Consider the following 18,124-nt stretch of genomic DNA (forward strand, 5'->3'; position numbering starts at 1 on the left):
CTGAGCACCTTAGAGGGCAGTCTAAAGTCTCTCAAGCGTCTGAGGTGGTAGAGACGCTGCCGGGCCTTTTTTACCATGGTGTTGATGTGACAGGACCATGACAGGTCCTGCGTGATGTGAACACCGAGGTATCGGAAGCTGTCCACTCTCTCCACTGAGTTCTCATTGATGATGGGGGTCTGGTAGTTCCTCTCCTGCTTTGTACTAAAGTCCACTATCAGCTCCTTTGTCTTGCTGACGTTCAGGAGGAGATTGTTCCTCTGGCACCAGTTCTCCAGATTTATAATCTCCTCTAGGTAGGCCGACTCATCATTGTTGGTGATCAGGCCCACCACGACAGTGTCGTCAGCAAACTTGATGATGGCGGTGGAGTTGGTAGTGGCCACGCAGTTGTGGGTGTACAAAGAGTACAGCAGGGGGCTCAGAACACAACCCTGGGGGGCTCCAGTGCTGAGAGTGAGTGAGGCTGAGACATGTCCGCCCATCCTTACTGCCTGTGGTCTGCCAGTCAGAAAATTGGAGATCCACTGACACATGGATGAGCTGAGTCCTAGGTGCTCCAGCTTTGTGGTGAGTGTGGAGGGAATTATGGTATTAAATGCAGAGCTGTAGTCGATGAAGAGCATTTTAACATAATTCCCTTTCCTAGTGTCCAGGTGAGTAAGTGATGTGTGGAGGAGATGAGAGATTGCATCGTCTGTGGAACGGTTCTGGCGGTATGCAAACTGTAGTGGGTCCAGTGTGTCTGGTAGTGAAGAAATGATGAAGTCTCTGACCAGGCGTTCAAAGCACTTCATCACTACTGAGGTGAGGGCTACAAGGCGATAGTCATTGAGGGAAGCAGGATGTGGTTTCTTTGGGACAGGAACAATGATGGACTCTTTGAAGCATGTGGGGATCACCGACTGAGATAAAGAGAAGTTGAATATCTCAGTGAACACAGGTGCTAGCTGGTCTGCGCAGGCTCTGAGGATACGGCCTGAGATGCCGTCTGGTCCTGCTGCTTTCCTGGTGTTCACTCTCTTGAAGGCTCTCCTCACGTCATGCTCGGTGATGATGAACGCGCTTCCGGTGCTGGCAGTGACTTCCTGTCTGCAGCCGTTAGCATTAGCATCGCTAGCATCTTTAGCTGCAGCCTCGAAGCGAGCATAGAAAGTGTTCAGCTCGTCTGCCAGAGTCGCGTCCGCGTCCGTCATACCGGTTGTTGGTGTTTTATAGTCCGTAATTGTCCTTAATTCCTTGCCACAGGCTCCTAGAGTCACTCTGTTGGAGTTGTGACTCTAGTTTTCTCCCGTAGCGATGCTTCGCCTCTTTCACCGCCTTCCGTATGCTGTATGACGCAGCCTTGTACGGTTCCATGTCCCCTGACGCGAGTCCCGTGTTGTAGGCAGCGGTGCGAGATTTCAGAGAGTCGCGGATGGTTTTATCCACCCATGGCTTCTGGTTGGGAAACCGTGCGGTGTGCACGGGCTCTCAGCCTCTTCCTGACGCCGGCTCGTTTCCCTCGGGGCCGCCGCTTCGCGTCCTTTGTTGTCCCTCAGGATCTCACTTGGCCAGCTCGGATCCGGAGTTAAAAACGTCGAATTGTGAGTACATTGTATATCAATAGAAACAAGAGTGTCTCTATCATAACTAATGTACTCCATGGTGGTAATTTTGCCGATTTTAAAACACTGAAACCTAACTTAAAAAACAAAAACAGAAAAAAGGTGGTCGGAGCAGTCGTGACGGCAGCCGACCTCACCGGTCGCCTTGAAAATGTGGTTTTGGGTCATTGTGTGTTTGAGGAAGAGTCATCCATCCTGTGTTTAATGTTTCTTTTTTATTGTGTATAGTATAGTAGAGCTCCTAAGCAATTTAGAATCGTATCATATGAGCGGCTAAGACATTTGGATCATACTAAAAAAATATGCATAATATACATTTTTAGAAAGTGTCCCACTTTACCACTATTCACCCTACTCTTGTCCATCCTTATGAGATTAATAATGTCTTGTTTCCTACCTAGAAGGTTGTTTATGTGAGGTGACATGGAGGGCATCCACATCTTCACTGGTGTCCCACAAGGCAAGGTACTTTGTCCCTTTCTGTTCTCCATCTATACTCAATCTATTTACAAGGGCATATCCTTACTGTACATGGCTTTGTTGTTATTTGGGTGACACTTGAGTTTATGCTTGGTTCCTAGCATCCTGGCAGACATCTCATCTTGGATATGAATTGAAACTTAATATCAGCACAACTGAAATGCTGTTCATCTTTGGTGATTTATCCCCCATCAGGATATTATAATCTCCCTGGACATCTCTCACAATACAATCCACCCCCATCACCCGGGGTTATTGTAGCTGCCTGCATCAGATTCAAAACACTGATGTTTGCCTACAAAGCCCAAAACAGCCTAGCACGTACCTACCTCCAAGCATTTATTACACCCCACACTAAACCACGTTCCCTTGAGCACTGATCCATCTTTCAGGGATCAAGGAAGACATGCACCCAGGTTGGGGAATTACCATCATGTCTGAAGAGCTCATAATGTAATGCAAAATATGTAATAATGGTAACTTCTAGTCAGTAACATAGTGAACTAATGTAAAGATTTATTTATTGATGGAGACTTTAAAGCATTTTACAAGGGTGTCTGCCAAATGCACCAATAAAGATGAACATTTGTATGGATGCTTTGATTAAAAAAATAATAATAATAATTAGTTTTGCATGCAGATGCCTACATGAAGGTGTCCAACTGATTTTTTTTATAACTACTATTGGCATTATAGTTGTGTTTGGATTGAAAGATTAAGGTTCAGACAAATACAATCAATAATTAAGTACAAATTAACCTCCTAATCCTCCCATTAGATAAACAGCCTGATACAAATTTTTATGACTGTGCTAGTTACAATTATTAACAAACAGAATACAGTCTTTACAAAGAGTTTATTAGACCTGCTAAAAAAAAAAAAATCACAATGTTCGCATTAAAATGTATTACTTACATCACCATCTTAATTATTAAGTTTCTAAAAGAGAGTCGTGACTAATCACATTTGATTATGCAGGCAGGTCTCCATAGCCTTCAGCTCATGGAGCTCTTTACAGTGAGGATCACAGTGGAGAGAGAGGAGGCGCCGGGCTAAAGGTATTACCGAATGAGCAGACTGCACATCTCCTCTGTAAGATGAAAGCAATAGATATTTTGCTTATTAGCACCTTCTGAAAAATGACTAACACATTCAGTAAGTCATAGCCTATTATATGTTTTTCTGGCAAGGTCTGGACTCAATTCCTGTATGGAACTTGGAAAATTACAGGTACAAGTATTTGAATGTGAATATTATTGTATTTCGTAATGATATGAATGTTTAGATTTGATGCATATTAAATAAAAAATATACATTAAAATTACTATTACTATAATTGAAATTACAAAATAATTCCTATGTTGTGTTTCATTTGAACAATTTTAACATTATCTGTGATGATTTGAAAGTTTTTCTGAAAATTATGGAGAATTTCATTATTTAACGAACAAAATATGTAATCTTCTGAGTACAGGTTGTTAAGCCAGCCACTGATCCTTACAAGCACGCAAATCCAGTTGCATGAAAAATTTGGGGAAAAGGTTTTTGTCACTTAATAGCATTGAAAGAGAACAGCAAGCTTCTACAAGCTCCTACACAACCAAAGCAACTTAACTCCCTCCAAAAGAATATATTTTTAGAGACTTATAGTGATCCAAATGAATTTATTTAAATTCTGTTAAGTTTTAATACAGTTCCATTAAATTTAGAAATTAATTAGTGCTAGATAATAATTAAAAATGTTAAATATACTCACTTAAAATGTTTACCCAAGAACAAGACAATAGTCCTTTATTTGTCAAATAAACATTACTGCCAAATTCTTTTCTTCACATATCCCATATTGTTAGAGCAATGGTGAGACATGATATAGCACACCGTGGCAGACAGGTTAAGGGCTTGCTCAGAAAACCAACAGCAGCAATTTGGTCTAATTTGGGGCTTTAACTGCTGACCTTCCAGTCAGTAACTGAGTTACCACTGCTACCATTACCACTGAAGGTTTATTTAAACAAATTTCTATCGATTCCAGTGAGAATTAAGCAAGTTTTAAAGTTTACAATGCAGGCACAAAAAAGGCTGAAAAAGGCTTTACAAATAAAAATTACGAAACAGCCTACTTAACTGAAAATATTTGGAGTGTAGCTATGGGCTACATAACAAAAGTTTTTATTTCCTTAACTCTGTCCTCACCTAGATAAATTGTGAACAAATCCAGACATGCAGATTTCTTATTTTTTTTTTTTTTTTTTTTTTTTTACAGAAATCTGATACATTGTACGTACTTTAATTTACTTCTTAAAAAGAATGACTTTGTGGGGGTACAGTACATTCATACACATATAATGCACAGCTGTTAGAAACTGGTGTAGAGAGTGCAATTTAAAACAAAATGTATGTTTGTGTCTTACCCATTGAAATATAGCTGGGCAAGTTTAAACTGTTGTCTTCCGAGCTCCACACTGTCCTTCCCATACTGGGAACAAACAGCAGCAATACTGATTTTTAAATATGACGCAGCCTGCATCCAAAGCCCTACAAAGTAGGGAAAAAACTGCTGTTATTCCTCTGTGTTTATCACAGTAAAAAGAACGGTATTATTCAAAGCCCATGTGCCACATAATCCTGGTGAATGGACAGATGATAAATGATATTTAAAAAATAAAAACATGCCATATGCTGAGCTCACCCATGGTAGCATATGTTCGTGCCATTGCATCAGCCAGTTCTCCCTGCAGAGGATGCACCTTCATTAAGATCCTGTCCGCCAAAATGGCTGCTTTCTGCAAGATACTTAGGGCATCATCTCAGCCACAAAAAAAAAAATGAATATTACATTATTATATACATAGAACTTGAGGAATTCAGCTTGAAAATATATATATTTTTTATTCACACAATCATGCCAAATAAATATTTAAAATGCATTCCTGGGTTGTTTGTGCTGACCACTAGTGGTGATAAAAAGACCCCTTGTGCACCTGAAATGTTATACTCTCCAGTAACTCACTTATTTGATTCTTCTCCATGAGTTGTAAAGCTTGCTCCAAGTGATTGTGTATTATTTGTATTCTTTTCTGCAGCTCTGAATACATGATTTGATGATCACAGGACAATTCTGAACACACATACACATCCACACTCATCTGCAAAGACAAGCAAAGCCATCAATAATGCCCTAAAATCCACATGAAAGATTAACAAACTCGCCATCCACCTTGTTAGAAACAGCTCAGTCTTTTCATGTCAAATGAGCCAGTGGCAGAACAATTTTCCACCACTACATCTCAGATTTTTATATACCGTATTGTTGGTACATGCGGAGATGTAAATTCTCACACCCCTCATTGTGGTGGTTATCTTAAAAACAAGTCTCAGTTTGCTGGGTCTTGTCATGGCACCATACCGTATTTGAAAACTTCTTAAATTGTACCCACTCACAAATTGTAGTGTCCTAGATCTTTAAGTTTTATTGCTGTGAGAAAAAGTTTACAAGTTATAAACAGTATGGTTACAGATGTCCTTACTTGAGATTGGGTACAACAGTGGAATATGTTCTTTATCTTTCTACCCATCCCGAGGCATCTAAGATTGTGCCAGCTTCAGTAGACAAAGGCCAACCCTGCAAGGATCCTGAGGCATCCAGAGAAGGACCAGCTCCAGCTGGATTCTGCTTTATGATGGTTGGTGCTACACATGATGCTCCTGTGCTTCCAGTGATCCAGACCCCATCTGCCCTCTGCACCTGCTGACTAATCCCTGTGCTGAACTGGACTTCTAGTTAATTTAAAGAACTTCTGTTATATTGAACTTTCACCTGCACAACACACATGATGTTATATAATTTCTATCCATTATCACCCAAATGAGGATGGGTTCCTGATTGAGTCTGGTTTCCATCTCAGGGAGTTTTTCCTTGACACTGTCGCCATCACCCTTGGCTTGCTCATCAGAGACATTTCATTCATCATTTATTCATTTATCTCATTATTATCTAGACACATTTTTCTCACACTTCCATAAATTTTCTTTTTAAAAATTTCTTTAATTTTTGGAAGACAATGACCATTGTTGAAAGCGCTATATAAATAAAATTTAATTAAATAAAATATGATATAAAACATGGGTGCAGTTTCCTGGAAGCAAGTATAATCTTCTGTGCACAATAAAAAGTACACTTTTTATTGTGCACAGAAAAAAATAAATCTTCCCAGTTGTGTTGGATTAATGGCACTTAGTTATTAACCTAGTTAACCCAGTGTAAGTATGTATCCAATGATGTAAACTGTAAGTTGCTCTGGATAAGAGCGTCTGCCAAATGCCTAAATGTAAATGTACACTACATAAAATTAATAAAATCATATGTTCTAAATCTGTTATTTCTCTCCATTGAAACAGATCACTATCCTCATTTTTACATATTTGCTAGATAAATTCTACATGAAAAAACTCCATAAATAGATAGAAAGAAGAAGAAAAATTTTCTTTACGTCAAGCCAGCTTCTACGGCTATATTCGTGGCGAGAGTCATTTTGTTATTCAATATTAAAACTAGATGTTTAAAATTATTTTTTTTCTAAGAACTTTAAAACTACATTTGGATTTACTTACTAAAATCTTTTTTAAAAGTGTCAGCAGAATAAAACAAGTTCCCTAAAGGAGTAAAGGAGTTACAGTCAAATAAAGTATGTTTAGCATGGTGAAGACTGTGGTGGATTTTCTCTAGACAGTAAAAAATGTGTGTGTAGCTTTTGAGTGTCCTATCCTGCATCTTGTATAAGTCACTTGTTCTCAACGATTTTTAAAAGGAAATGTATGTCTTGATCCAACATCGGGATTTATTACATATAGTTTATTATTTAAGCATTTGTCCCATTCTGACTGCTATTTGTTTTTAATGTATGTATTTAAAATTTGTTTTAAATTTGTGAAAGGTAGGGTATAAAGCATTTGATTGTTTTTTTGGATAATGCTTCTTTGGCAGTTTTGTCTGCTCTCTCATTACCAGGGATCCTAAGTGCCTAGGTATCCAACAGAAAATTATGTTAAAACTATTGGCTTTTAAGAATTAAACTTGGTTAGGACTTCCACAGTTGTTAGATGATCAGTTTTTTTACATTTTCTAATTCTTTGCATTTGCATTAAATTGAAATATTTGCATTTGCTTCTGCAGTAAAAATTTAACTTTGGTCTAAGATGCGTGAACCCTGCTGCAGTAGATTTATTGCAAAGGATTCTGCCACTTTATTTCCTGATTTTAATCTATCAGTGTATACTAGGGTATTCTGTGGTAATGTCCAGAAATTGTTGGTGATATTTGTAGTGCCAACTTTAATCGTCTGTTTTTCAAGGAGGGTTCATTAGCTACGGCATACAGACTTTAGATTGGTGATGTTCTGTAGGCCCTAATGCCAGTCGTATGCCTTGATGATGTACAGTCGTGGCCAAAAGTTTTTAAGTCAGAAGAATAACAAATATTGGAAATTGGAAAAGTTGCTGCTTAAGTTTTTATAATTTTCACGATGGAGCACCGTGCCATAAGGCAAACGTGATAACTAAGTGGCTCAGGGACCAAAACATTGAAATTTGACTCCCCAGATCTTAATCCCATTAAGAACTTCTGGTCAATCTGGTCAAGAGGCGGGCGGACAAACAAAAACCCACTAATTCTGAAAAACACCAAGAAGTGATTATGAAAGAATGGGTTGCTATCAGTCAGGATTTGGCCCAGAAGTTGATTGAGAGCATGCCTAGTCGAATTGCAGAGGTCCGGAAAAAGAAGGGCCAACACTGCAAATACTGACTCTTAGCATAAATGTCATGTAATTGTCGATAAAGGTCATTGAAACAAATGAATTGCTTGTAATTATATTTTAGTACATCACAGAAACAACTAAAACAAATATCTAAAAGCAGTTTAGCAGCAAACTTTGTGAAAACTAATACTACAAATGCAAATTTTTGGCCACGACTGTATAGTGTCCAGAAGGCCTGTACAATGAAACCTCGGATTGCAAGTAACACAGTTTGTGAGTGTTCCGCATGTTCCACACGCGCTTCTTGTTTTAACGGCGAGCATCACGTGATCAAAGCTGAGACAATATTTTTTTCTCTCTCTTGTGCTGCAGAATTGTGGGTAATCATCTCCCCTGCTGAGTCTTAGTGCGCGTCTCTTACTGGTATAATCAACATCTGTGCATGTGTGTACTGTTTACTACAGATGGTACTCAAGCGGTATTCTGGTTTTACTGCCACGCCTCACGGTGGCAGCATTTGGGTTTGTGCGTTTGCTGGCTTTTACCGCTGAGTGGCGCTATATAACTATAGAACGATGCCCCAGGCATCAGTTTATTCTCTCAAGGTTTGATGACCCGCGCTCCTTTAGAGCTGCACGTAGTAGCGGATAAAATCAAGTAAAACATTGTAGGTAAACAAATTCATAATTACAGTACTTACATTACAGTACAAATTTTTAATTTAATTTAAATTAAATTGAATCTTATTATGATCGAATTTAAGCAAAGTCAATGTTAACACAGGAGCCTTTAGATTTTATTATGTGTAATTAAAAAAGCTATGCATGTAGATTTTTTTTTAATCTTATATTTTGTGTTCTTTAAATTTGTAGTAGATTTATTAACTGAAATAAACGAAACCAAATGACCATAAAAAAATCTAACATTGTCAGGACGTGCTACTGCGCCCACATTTGTACAAGGAAATAACTGTTATATAGCCTCTCTGTTTGTATCTGTTTATTGTTATTTTTAAAAATACATTCAAAAATACATCAAACTTTAAATATAGAAATAACTGGTAAAATAGACTTTCAGAATAAAACATTACAATAACTAAAAAATGACGCACTAAAAATGCTGTGGTGTTTCTGTAAACACATTGTTGGATGGTTATTGCTGGGTCAAAATTCTGGGTTATTTCGGGTACTTTAAACACATAGTTGTGTTGCTCATGTTGGGTCATATGAGATGTAGTGAGTCATTTACAAATGAACACCTTCATTTTGACCCAACAACTGGTTTATTTGTTATTCTCTGGTTTCTCCAAATGGCAGTCTGCAAAATGTTTAAAATATTACTGTTATTGTGTCACAAGTGTAGTTTTCGGAGATTTGAGCTTCAGGAAATCTCCTGGTGCTCTGCGCATAACACTGGCCCAACGCAGCCTCAAAAAGAATTTCAAAACGTTTTCTAAACGTAGGCTTTTGTTGTTTACTTACAACATTTGTTAATTTAATTTAAATGAGGTTTGGGCTCGGGATTTTGATTTGGTAGCTGTAACGGGTTTGAGCCTATTTGCACGGACTGCACCATGAAGCACAGACACAAGGCGAGGTCTTACGAGAAAAGGGATAATTTATTTAGGTAAAATAGGGAAGGAAATGGTTAAAAGAGGGAGGACGAAAAGAAAGGGGAAGGAATGAAATGCACGTGCAGGTCCGGGGGCTGTGCCATGGTGGCATGCGGGCACACAGCTGGCGAAAGGTGGCGGTGGGCAGAGTGGCAGAATGGAGCATACGGGGCAGCGCGCTTGCATGGAGGGAAGGTGCCGCAGAGGCAGCAAGAATCAAAGGGCGGAATTCCATTGTCGTGTTTAAAGTCCCTGGGGTGCGTCACATCGTCCCACTCACATGCCACTTTGTCCTGCACCACCGCATCACGTACTTCCCGGACTAAACTCCGCGTCATGCTTTTATAATGCGGAGCAAGCCCGAGATCCTAACGTTAATTTTCGCCAGCCGGCTCCGTCCCTTTGCATACCTGTCGCCTAACTAGGGAGCCTACGGAGTGAGCGAGGAACGATAGTAGATTTGGGCGCACGGCCATCACAGGCGCACGCTGTGACATATTGTGATCCTTGTCTTTAACCTACGTAGTCTAATCAGCGCTCAGCCGCACGCATAAAGTTAAAAAATGCATTGGGGGAAAAACAGCAAGGAGACTGACTCTGACAATTTTAATAATTCATTAATAAATTAGTTATTTCTTTGGTTTCGGCTGTAGTAATGCGGGTAATCCTGTATTCTCGTCGTCTCCGCAGCAGTAAATGTGCATATAATTCACTTTTCATACGAATTACATAATCTAAAATGTTTTTCCATAAGTTTAAAAGAAGATATTTCGCTTTAAGTATATATTTTATCACGTCTGTGAGGCGAGTATACACGAACATATTTATATTATGCAGTAAAAATACAACATTTTTGCAGTATAATCAGGGGCTCTTATTCCTATTAATCCTGGGATGTTGTTCTTTTAGTGTTACTGTGTGTGCTTTACAATGGCAGGCAACATTCAAATGCAAATTATTCAGCCCTCCCCAGGTGTAAATCAGCTGTTCTTACCTATACATTCAGAGAAACTGAAATGCACCTCTCCACACTTTAAGACCTGTATTTTGAAGACCTGCAGTGATTCAGGCCTCTTTTTAAATTTGTGCAAATTTGATCTTCTGGATTCTAGATTCTAAAATTGACATTATTACTGTTTTACTGGAATAGAAGAAATGAAGATTTTCCTTATCATAACATAAATTGTATTCCATTTGTATTTTGCATCTCTAAAATAGCATAAAAATCACGGCTTGTGTATAGAGTGATTAAAAACAATACAAGGCATGTCATGATGAGGAAACTTTCTCTCTCTTTTATTCCAAAAACAGTAACAATGTCAATTTTAGAATCCGCAGAAGCTGAGTGGTCCAAGCATAACCTCTTGCGGGCACGCTTTTCTCTGAATACGCTGTGTTCACAGGGGTGGGGCTAAGAAACACGCATCTCAGTTTATTAATTTTACTCCCTTTTATTTAGGGTAAAGTGACTGATGTGTCTAACTTTTTTCAGCAGAGCCTACGTTTCACTGAATAACCCACGACTTTTCATGAGCATGTAAGACCTCTTGATACCTCTCATTCACACACACACACAGACGAAATAGTCATTAGCACGTCCCTCCTCCAAACAGCGCATTTACGGAGTCGTTTACGTAAATCACTGATCAATAGCTCATGATACATACATTTAAACAATTTATTCATACAGATGTACCTGTATTACATGGAAAGTTACAGATTTGTTACTGAATTTACTCCGATAAAGAGCCATATAAGAACTGTGGCAGCGGGCACACCTAAAAATAATAAATATTATGACTAAAACAAATCTGCTCGTGTCGGCTCATATCTGGAGCATTTTGATTAAAGGGGAGATGCAAAGAGATAAGTGAAAGTGTGCACAAACAACATAGCACAATGCATGTGTGTAAATGGCTGAAATGTGGTTGTGAATAAACCTTTTAGTAAATGTAAAATGTTTGCGTGGACCCGCGGCACTCTCTCATTCCCAGAAATACAACAAACACACATTTATACGCGTTAAATAAGCACTGTATTTACGGCGCTGTTATTTCAGTCATAATATACTAACATATTTTTGCTGTGTAGTGGACCGCGCGCGCACAACCTCTCGCGGGCAAGCCTTCCTCTGAACACGCTGTTTTAACAGGGGTGGGGTTAAGAAACGCCGCACCGACAGAAGTAGACTAATGATTATGAATGCTTCGGGGAAAACAGCAAGAAAACTGACTCGCCAAACAAGCACTAACAACAGCTCAAGGGCTTGTAAAAAAAAATTTATTTAGACTAGCTAATTAAGTTCAATAGCTAACGATTTTATTTGTACAAAGAATTAACTGTTCTATAGCTTCTGTTTATATCAGTTTATTGTTATTATAAAAAAATATTTTTAAAGACATCAAAATTTAAATATAGAAATAACTGGGAAAATAGACCTTTAGAATAGAACACTGAAATAACAAAAAATACACTTCTATCTTTGGTATAATATGGTTATAGTATAATATATCGCAGCTGTGTGACGCATCCTGTACTCTATGTTCCAGACTCTTTGGTGGAAGTTGTTGATGTTGATTTTATTTATTTATTTTTGTTTATTCACAAAGCTGTGTCTTCCCACCTGGAAGTTTCTCCAGCACACTGTATATCAGATTGATGGACATAAGTCCTCATCTGTTAAATTTTTGGTGACAACAGTTTTTTTAGCACACACTTAATAATATTTTTAAAAACTTTGATCCGGCATCATAATTCTCCTCTTTAATTTTCTACGTAGTCTAATTAGCGCTTAACCGTACGCATAAAGTTTTCGAGAGCGCGGAGGAATTTTGTTTTACTAAATAATATTTATGCAGTATAATCAGAGACTCATTTCTTTTCACTTTAGGTTGTTGTTCTTGCAGTGTATGCAATGAAATAAACATCAACAACTTCCACCAAAAAGTCTGGAACGCAGATACAGGATGGGTCACACAGCCGCGATATATTAAGCTATAATCGTACTATATGAAAGATAAAAGTGTTTGTTTTTTTGTTATTCTAATGATCTATTCTGAAAGTCTATTTTCCCAGTTTTTTCTATATTTAAAGTGTAATGTCTTTAATTGTAAACATTTTAAAAAAAAAAACAATAAACCAATACAAACAGAAGCTATAAATAACACTTCATTCTTTGTACAAATAAAATTCTTCATTCAAAATTTTCTTTGTACGAAAAGCTAGTGAACTTAATTAGCTAGTCTAAAATAATAATGTTTTTACAAGCCCTTAAGCTGTTGTTTGTGCTGTTTTCTTTAATAATAACAATAGACAGATAGAAACAGAGTCCGTCTAAACAAAATTAATCGTGATACCGTTAGATGCGCTCACGCGAGTGTCATAAGCAATGTTCCTTACGAATTTTCTGACAAAACAGTCTTTCCGTTAATGTGTGTGTTTGTGTGAAAAAGGTTTACTGTGTAAGATGAGAAGGGGGAGAAAGCAAGAGTTTCCTCTTACTCATGCCTCACACACACAGCGCCTGCACGCACAAACAAACACTTATCCGTCTGGATTTATTTTTTCTCTTTTTTTTTATTACTAAATTATACTTCTATAATCCAGTTTTGATCGAATCAAAGTTTTATATATATATATATATATATATATATATATATATATATATATATATATATATATATTCATCAAATATGAACTGTCTGCTCCTCATTTGGTTTTGAATAAAACTTTTAAAATATTCATGGCTTTGAAACATTCTTTTTAAGCAGTTTAATGTTTAGTTTGCTGTTTTTTCTTGTTTGTGCAGTTCTGATAATGTGTTTGCTATTTTGACCCTAAATAAGACCTTCTTCTAAAATTCATTTGATACAAATCATTGAAAATTCCTTGTTATCAATGGTGTGTCCGCTCCACTGTTTTGCATAGATAACTGGTTAAAGCAATATGGTGATTATTAAAAGGATCTTTATGGTCTTTTCCTTACTTTGGGATAGGAATTATTTCTAGTTTATGCTAAGGAGATAAAATATTTCCTGATATTCAGATAGAGTTACAAATTTTGAGAATTTTTTAAAGAAAAAGGTAAGAAGTTTTTTAAAAAATTTATAGTAAATATCATCTGGTCCAACTGTTGTGTCGTGGGATTTTTAGATGACTCGTTGTTAGTTCTTCCATTGAAAAAAGTTGGTTGTATGACTTTAAATTACTTGAGATAAATATTCTATATTAATAGAGATAATTTTTTCTTTTGTTTATTATGGAGGGCTCCAAAAGCAGAAATGCAGTTTTCAATTGATGAGTTTTTTCAAACGTTTTTGCTACTATGTTTGCAATTTCTTTTTTTGATTTCAAGATCAAATCATTTCGTTTGATGTGTTGTATTTGTGGAGCATTGTTTACCCCTTACATTTTTCGTATTAAATTCCATGTTTTACTTGGAGTATTTGTTAACATGTTGGAAACAAATATTTTCTGGCTTCTCTTTTTGACTTAATTTATGATTCTTTTTGCTTGTACTCTCTGCATTATAAGTTTGATAAGTTTTGCTGCTGTTGTTTTTTTTTTTTTAAGAAAAGTCTTTCAGGTTTTTCCTCTCTTTTATAGCCTCCTTACATCTCTCATTAAACCATGGGATTCGTTTAGATGTTTTATTTAGAGATGTATGTTCTGTATGTTCTTATACAGATATACTGTAAGAGTTTCTGTTTCTGCATAGCATCTGGGCTATCATCTGAGAATCCAGCAAATCTTAGCAGAGAAATGATACCAGTTTGCCTTGTTTATTTGCCATCTTTGTACTTTTACTAGTTCTTCTCTTCATTTGATAGTTACAATAATTGGAGAATGATCACTTGCACATAGATCATGATGCACTTCCCATGATAAATCTAAAAAAAAAGTTCAGGCTGAAAAATTGTTAAGTCGACTGCAGACTATGTTCCATGTCCTGGGTGTAGATAGGTATTTGAACCATCACTTAAAATACATAGGGTATGGTTTTCAATAAAAAAGTAAATAAATAAATAAAAAAAATTATAGGAATAAAATCTTCAACCGTCTTTCCTTTTACATTGTAGTGATTACTAGCCAAAAGGTAGTTGGGGCCATTTAAATCTCCCATTACGATAAAGGGAGATTGACGTTAATCAACTAGGTGGTCTAGGTCCATGTGTGTTGGGTTTAAATCTGTAGGAATGTAAAGAGAACCGATTGTGATGGTTTTCTGTAGTGTCAGTTGTACTCCTGTAAATTGCTGTTAAGACTGATATGATTGTAAATCATATAATTTCTACTCTGCAACTCCTCTAAATTAGCCTGAACATTACAACAGTTCCACTGGATTATAACGTTTTGCATTATCTATTAGGAAGAACAGGGACAGTTGTCAATTTTCTGCCTTAAGGGGATGGGCTTCTGCTAGGATGTTCACTGTCTTTCATTTCTGCATCTTCAATTTGTCTTGTCTTTGAAGTACCATCCTGTAATTGAGTAATACTTGACTCTCTATTACTTTTATTTGCTTTTTCGTTCTCTTTTGTTGAACTCTGGTCAAGACGGAGGTCATCAGAAGGAGATCCGCTATGGACCCCTGTATTCTTTGTCCTTGGGAGAGGATTATTATGGTTAATGGTTTGGAATGAAGGAGGATTGTGAATAAAGAGATCTACTGGAACACTGGAAAGATACCCAATCAGAATTCTTTCTGGAATTTTTGATTTATTGAACGTGATGTATGTATTTGTTTTAATTACTCGTTCTTCTCTTTTGATTATTTATCTTTTTATGTTTATTACTCCTTGAATCTTCAGTTCATTTTTTTATTTCTTATTCATGAACATTATCCAGTGCTCTAGCAAAAGGGGAAATTTGGCTTTAATGATATTACATTTTGGCCAGTCATCATTACTTATCATAGAAATGCATATCTTTCCAGAAGTGCTGTCCGTATCCAGGTCCAAAAAAAATAGGTTTTGTAGCCATGTTTTAAGTTTTCTTTTCATCATCTCTATTCCTCACCCACCTTGGAGCCCAAAAACTAGGCGCCGTGGAACTCCAGCAGATTATGCATCAAGGGTATAGTGATGAACTACTCAAGCAAAATAAGCAACAGGTTGCTCAAATCATTTGACTGACCCTGGTCAAAGTCTCCAATGAGTCTGAAAGTTACTGATGTTAATTTATCTCAATATTCTCAAAGTATGCCTAGACCAGCCGATTGATTGGATCGAGCTATTCCAACCTCCAGTCTAGATAAACTAGGAGTGTCGTGTTGAAATATTGGGAGCCGCAGCAAACCACATTTCTCAGAAACCAGGATCTCCTTCTCCACCGACACGGGTCGCAACTCACAGCAAACAAGTTGTCTCGTATAATAGAATTGGGATAGTGGGAATCAATAATTCTCCGGGTCCCTATGGAGTGATAAAAAGTTCTACCAAGAATGTAGGGATAGAATAGTAGAAAGATTCAAATGTGCACTTCATAAGCCCAAGGAGAAGACCCTAGCATTACTGAGGGAAGAAGCGTGCCACTGGTCCTTTCACAGGCTGCCATCACAAAGATGGGTCCTGTACTGTACCCGATAAACAAATTTTCATCTTAACGGCAGGTATACAGGCCGAGTTAGTTAAGAAAGAGCGTTTTAAAAAAGGGGGCTGTGACAAGACCCAGCACACACTGAGAGCTGTTTTTAAGATGACCATCACACTGAAAGGAGTTTTATGAGCTATTGTATAATAATTGACAGAAAGCATAATGTAGTGGTGCATAAAGAGCATGTCAAGATTTATCAATGGTACGTCCTCTACACATAATAAGTAGAAACTAAATCTCCAAGTTCCTGGGCTGCCACAGTTCAAAACTATGGTCACAAATTATTTTCTCTATTCATTGTGTATATTCCCTTGCACATTTACACAGTACATTTTGGGCAACATAAATGCAGATTCTGATATTATGTAAAAAAAAAAAATTACAGATACACAAAATTTCATCTTAATAGCATGTATGTAAGCCTTATTAAAGTTATATATAAAAAAAAGCACAAAAGGGGGGCGTAGCATATCTCGGCATGTATCTAGGCCAGATTTTGGCCACCACTGTAAGGGGAGTGAGAATTGCCTCCCCACAACTTTTTCGGTCATACATGCACTAACAATGCATTAAAAAAAATTGTGGCGGAGCAGTGTCCTAATGTGGTTGGCTTGAGATGGAATTAAAAAAGTGTGACCTTTGTGACTGTGACACTAATATGGCTGTTGGTACCAGAAGGGCTGGTCTAAATATTTTAGAAACTGTTAATCTACTTATGTCACAAACAGAAGTCTTTATAGATTACACAGTAAAGAAAAGCACCTCGGTATAATCAGAATATGGAGGTGGACAAGCTACAACAACAGAAGACCAAATTGCATTCCATTTCTGTCAGCCAAGAACAGGAATCTGAAGCAATCATAGCCATAGCTTTATCAAAACTGGACAGTTTTGTCACATTGTACCTTGGATTTTTATTCTTCGCTGACAAGAATAGAATCTGATGTGAATTCTGCTGTTGTAACCAATCCACATCAATGTTGATTCGTTAAATAACAGTATCTGAAATATTCACCCAGCCTGATCTGGCACCAAAAACCTCTATCTGTTGAAACGCATCATGCCGCCCCATGTATGTTGCTGCCACATAATTGGAAAATTAGTGTTCTTGTTAAAGTGAGTGCTGAGTTTATGCATCAGTTTTTAATGTACATTTATCAACATTTATCATTTAATAAATAATTTCAAAAGAATTCTGAAGACTGAGGTTATGTATCACTAGACTGGAAAATCTATAACGAGTGTGAAGAAAACAAAGAGGCATTACAGTCTGGACATATAATAATAATAATAATAATTATTATTATTATTATTATTATTATCAAAATCATCATCATCATCATCATCATGTGCTGGAGAATATTACTTAGCTGAATAATCGAATCAAGGGGAACTTGTTACCGTAAGGAAGCTTCCACATTTTTCACACTTAAAATCTAGTGGTAATGTCCTTTTTCCATTAGCTAGCTCCAACTTGCAAGCTGCACATTGACAGTGGAAGAAGTACTGCCTCAGCAACCAGTGCTGGCGCTCCTCAACTTCCATTCTCCTACAGTGAGGACCTAAAAAAAAGGGGGGAGGGGGGAGACAAAACAAATTGTATGTGCTTTGTACAAGGTATTCGGGGGAACACATCATGCTGTTCTACTTGGAAGAATCAGGTTTCACAATGCAGCCACCAATAAGAAAATGGGTTGCTATGTTCGCTGTTAAGGCCGCCCGTTCCCAGTCACAACCGCAATTAAAGCCCATAGGAGCTGTAGCCCCAGAGAAAACACACTGCCGATCTAAAGCCGCAAACCTGGACCAACCTGCACATGGAGTAGCATGTAGGTCAGCTAAGGTAAACGCTATGCTATCGTTGTACCAGCCTAAGTATGCAATACCGGCCTTTTACCTGTTTTAGCTCATTTCATCCGAGTGCTACCATTTTACCCATTTGAGCTCAGTGCACATTAAGAGGGCCGAGTGCTGCCATGTCACCTTGTTTAAGCTACCTGCGCATAAAGGCGAGTTGTCCTGGTGCCGCCATGTCTTCTATTTGAGCTTACTTTGTAAAGGGCCTTAAAGGCGGA

The 18,124-nt window shown here is 37.5% G+C and overlaps 1 protein-coding gene across 2 annotated transcripts in view; it reads right to left on the reverse strand.

Annotated features, from left to right (window-relative positions):
• Positions 1-2,924: 2,924 nt before the first annotated feature.
• Positions 2,925-18,124, reverse strand: part of smyd4 (SET and MYND domain containing 4) — a 38,959-nt gene continuing 23,759 nt past the window's right edge. For both annotated transcript variants that reach the window (XM_053515872.1, XM_053515871.1), the window contains exons 6-10: positions 17,451-17,611; positions 5,098-5,233; positions 4,777-4,893; positions 4,499-4,622; positions 2,925-3,177 (exon numbers count right to left, since the gene is read on the reverse strand). In XM_053515872.1, coding sequence (XP_053371847.1) covers positions 3,048-3,177; positions 4,499-4,622; positions 4,777-4,893; positions 5,098-5,233; positions 17,451-17,611 — 668 coding nt within the window. In that variant the 3' untranslated portion in view covers positions 2,925-3,047. The remainder of the gene's footprint in view (positions 3,178-4,498; positions 4,623-4,776; positions 4,894-5,097; positions 5,234-17,450; positions 17,612-18,124) is intronic.

Source organism: Clarias gariepinus, chromosome 17 (assembly GCF_024256425.1).
Source record: "Clarias gariepinus isolate MV-2021 ecotype Netherlands chromosome 17, CGAR_prim_01v2, whole genome shotgun sequence".
In the NCBI taxonomy this organism is placed as follows: Eukaryota; Metazoa; Chordata; class Actinopteri; order Siluriformes; family Clariidae; genus Clarias; species Clarias gariepinus.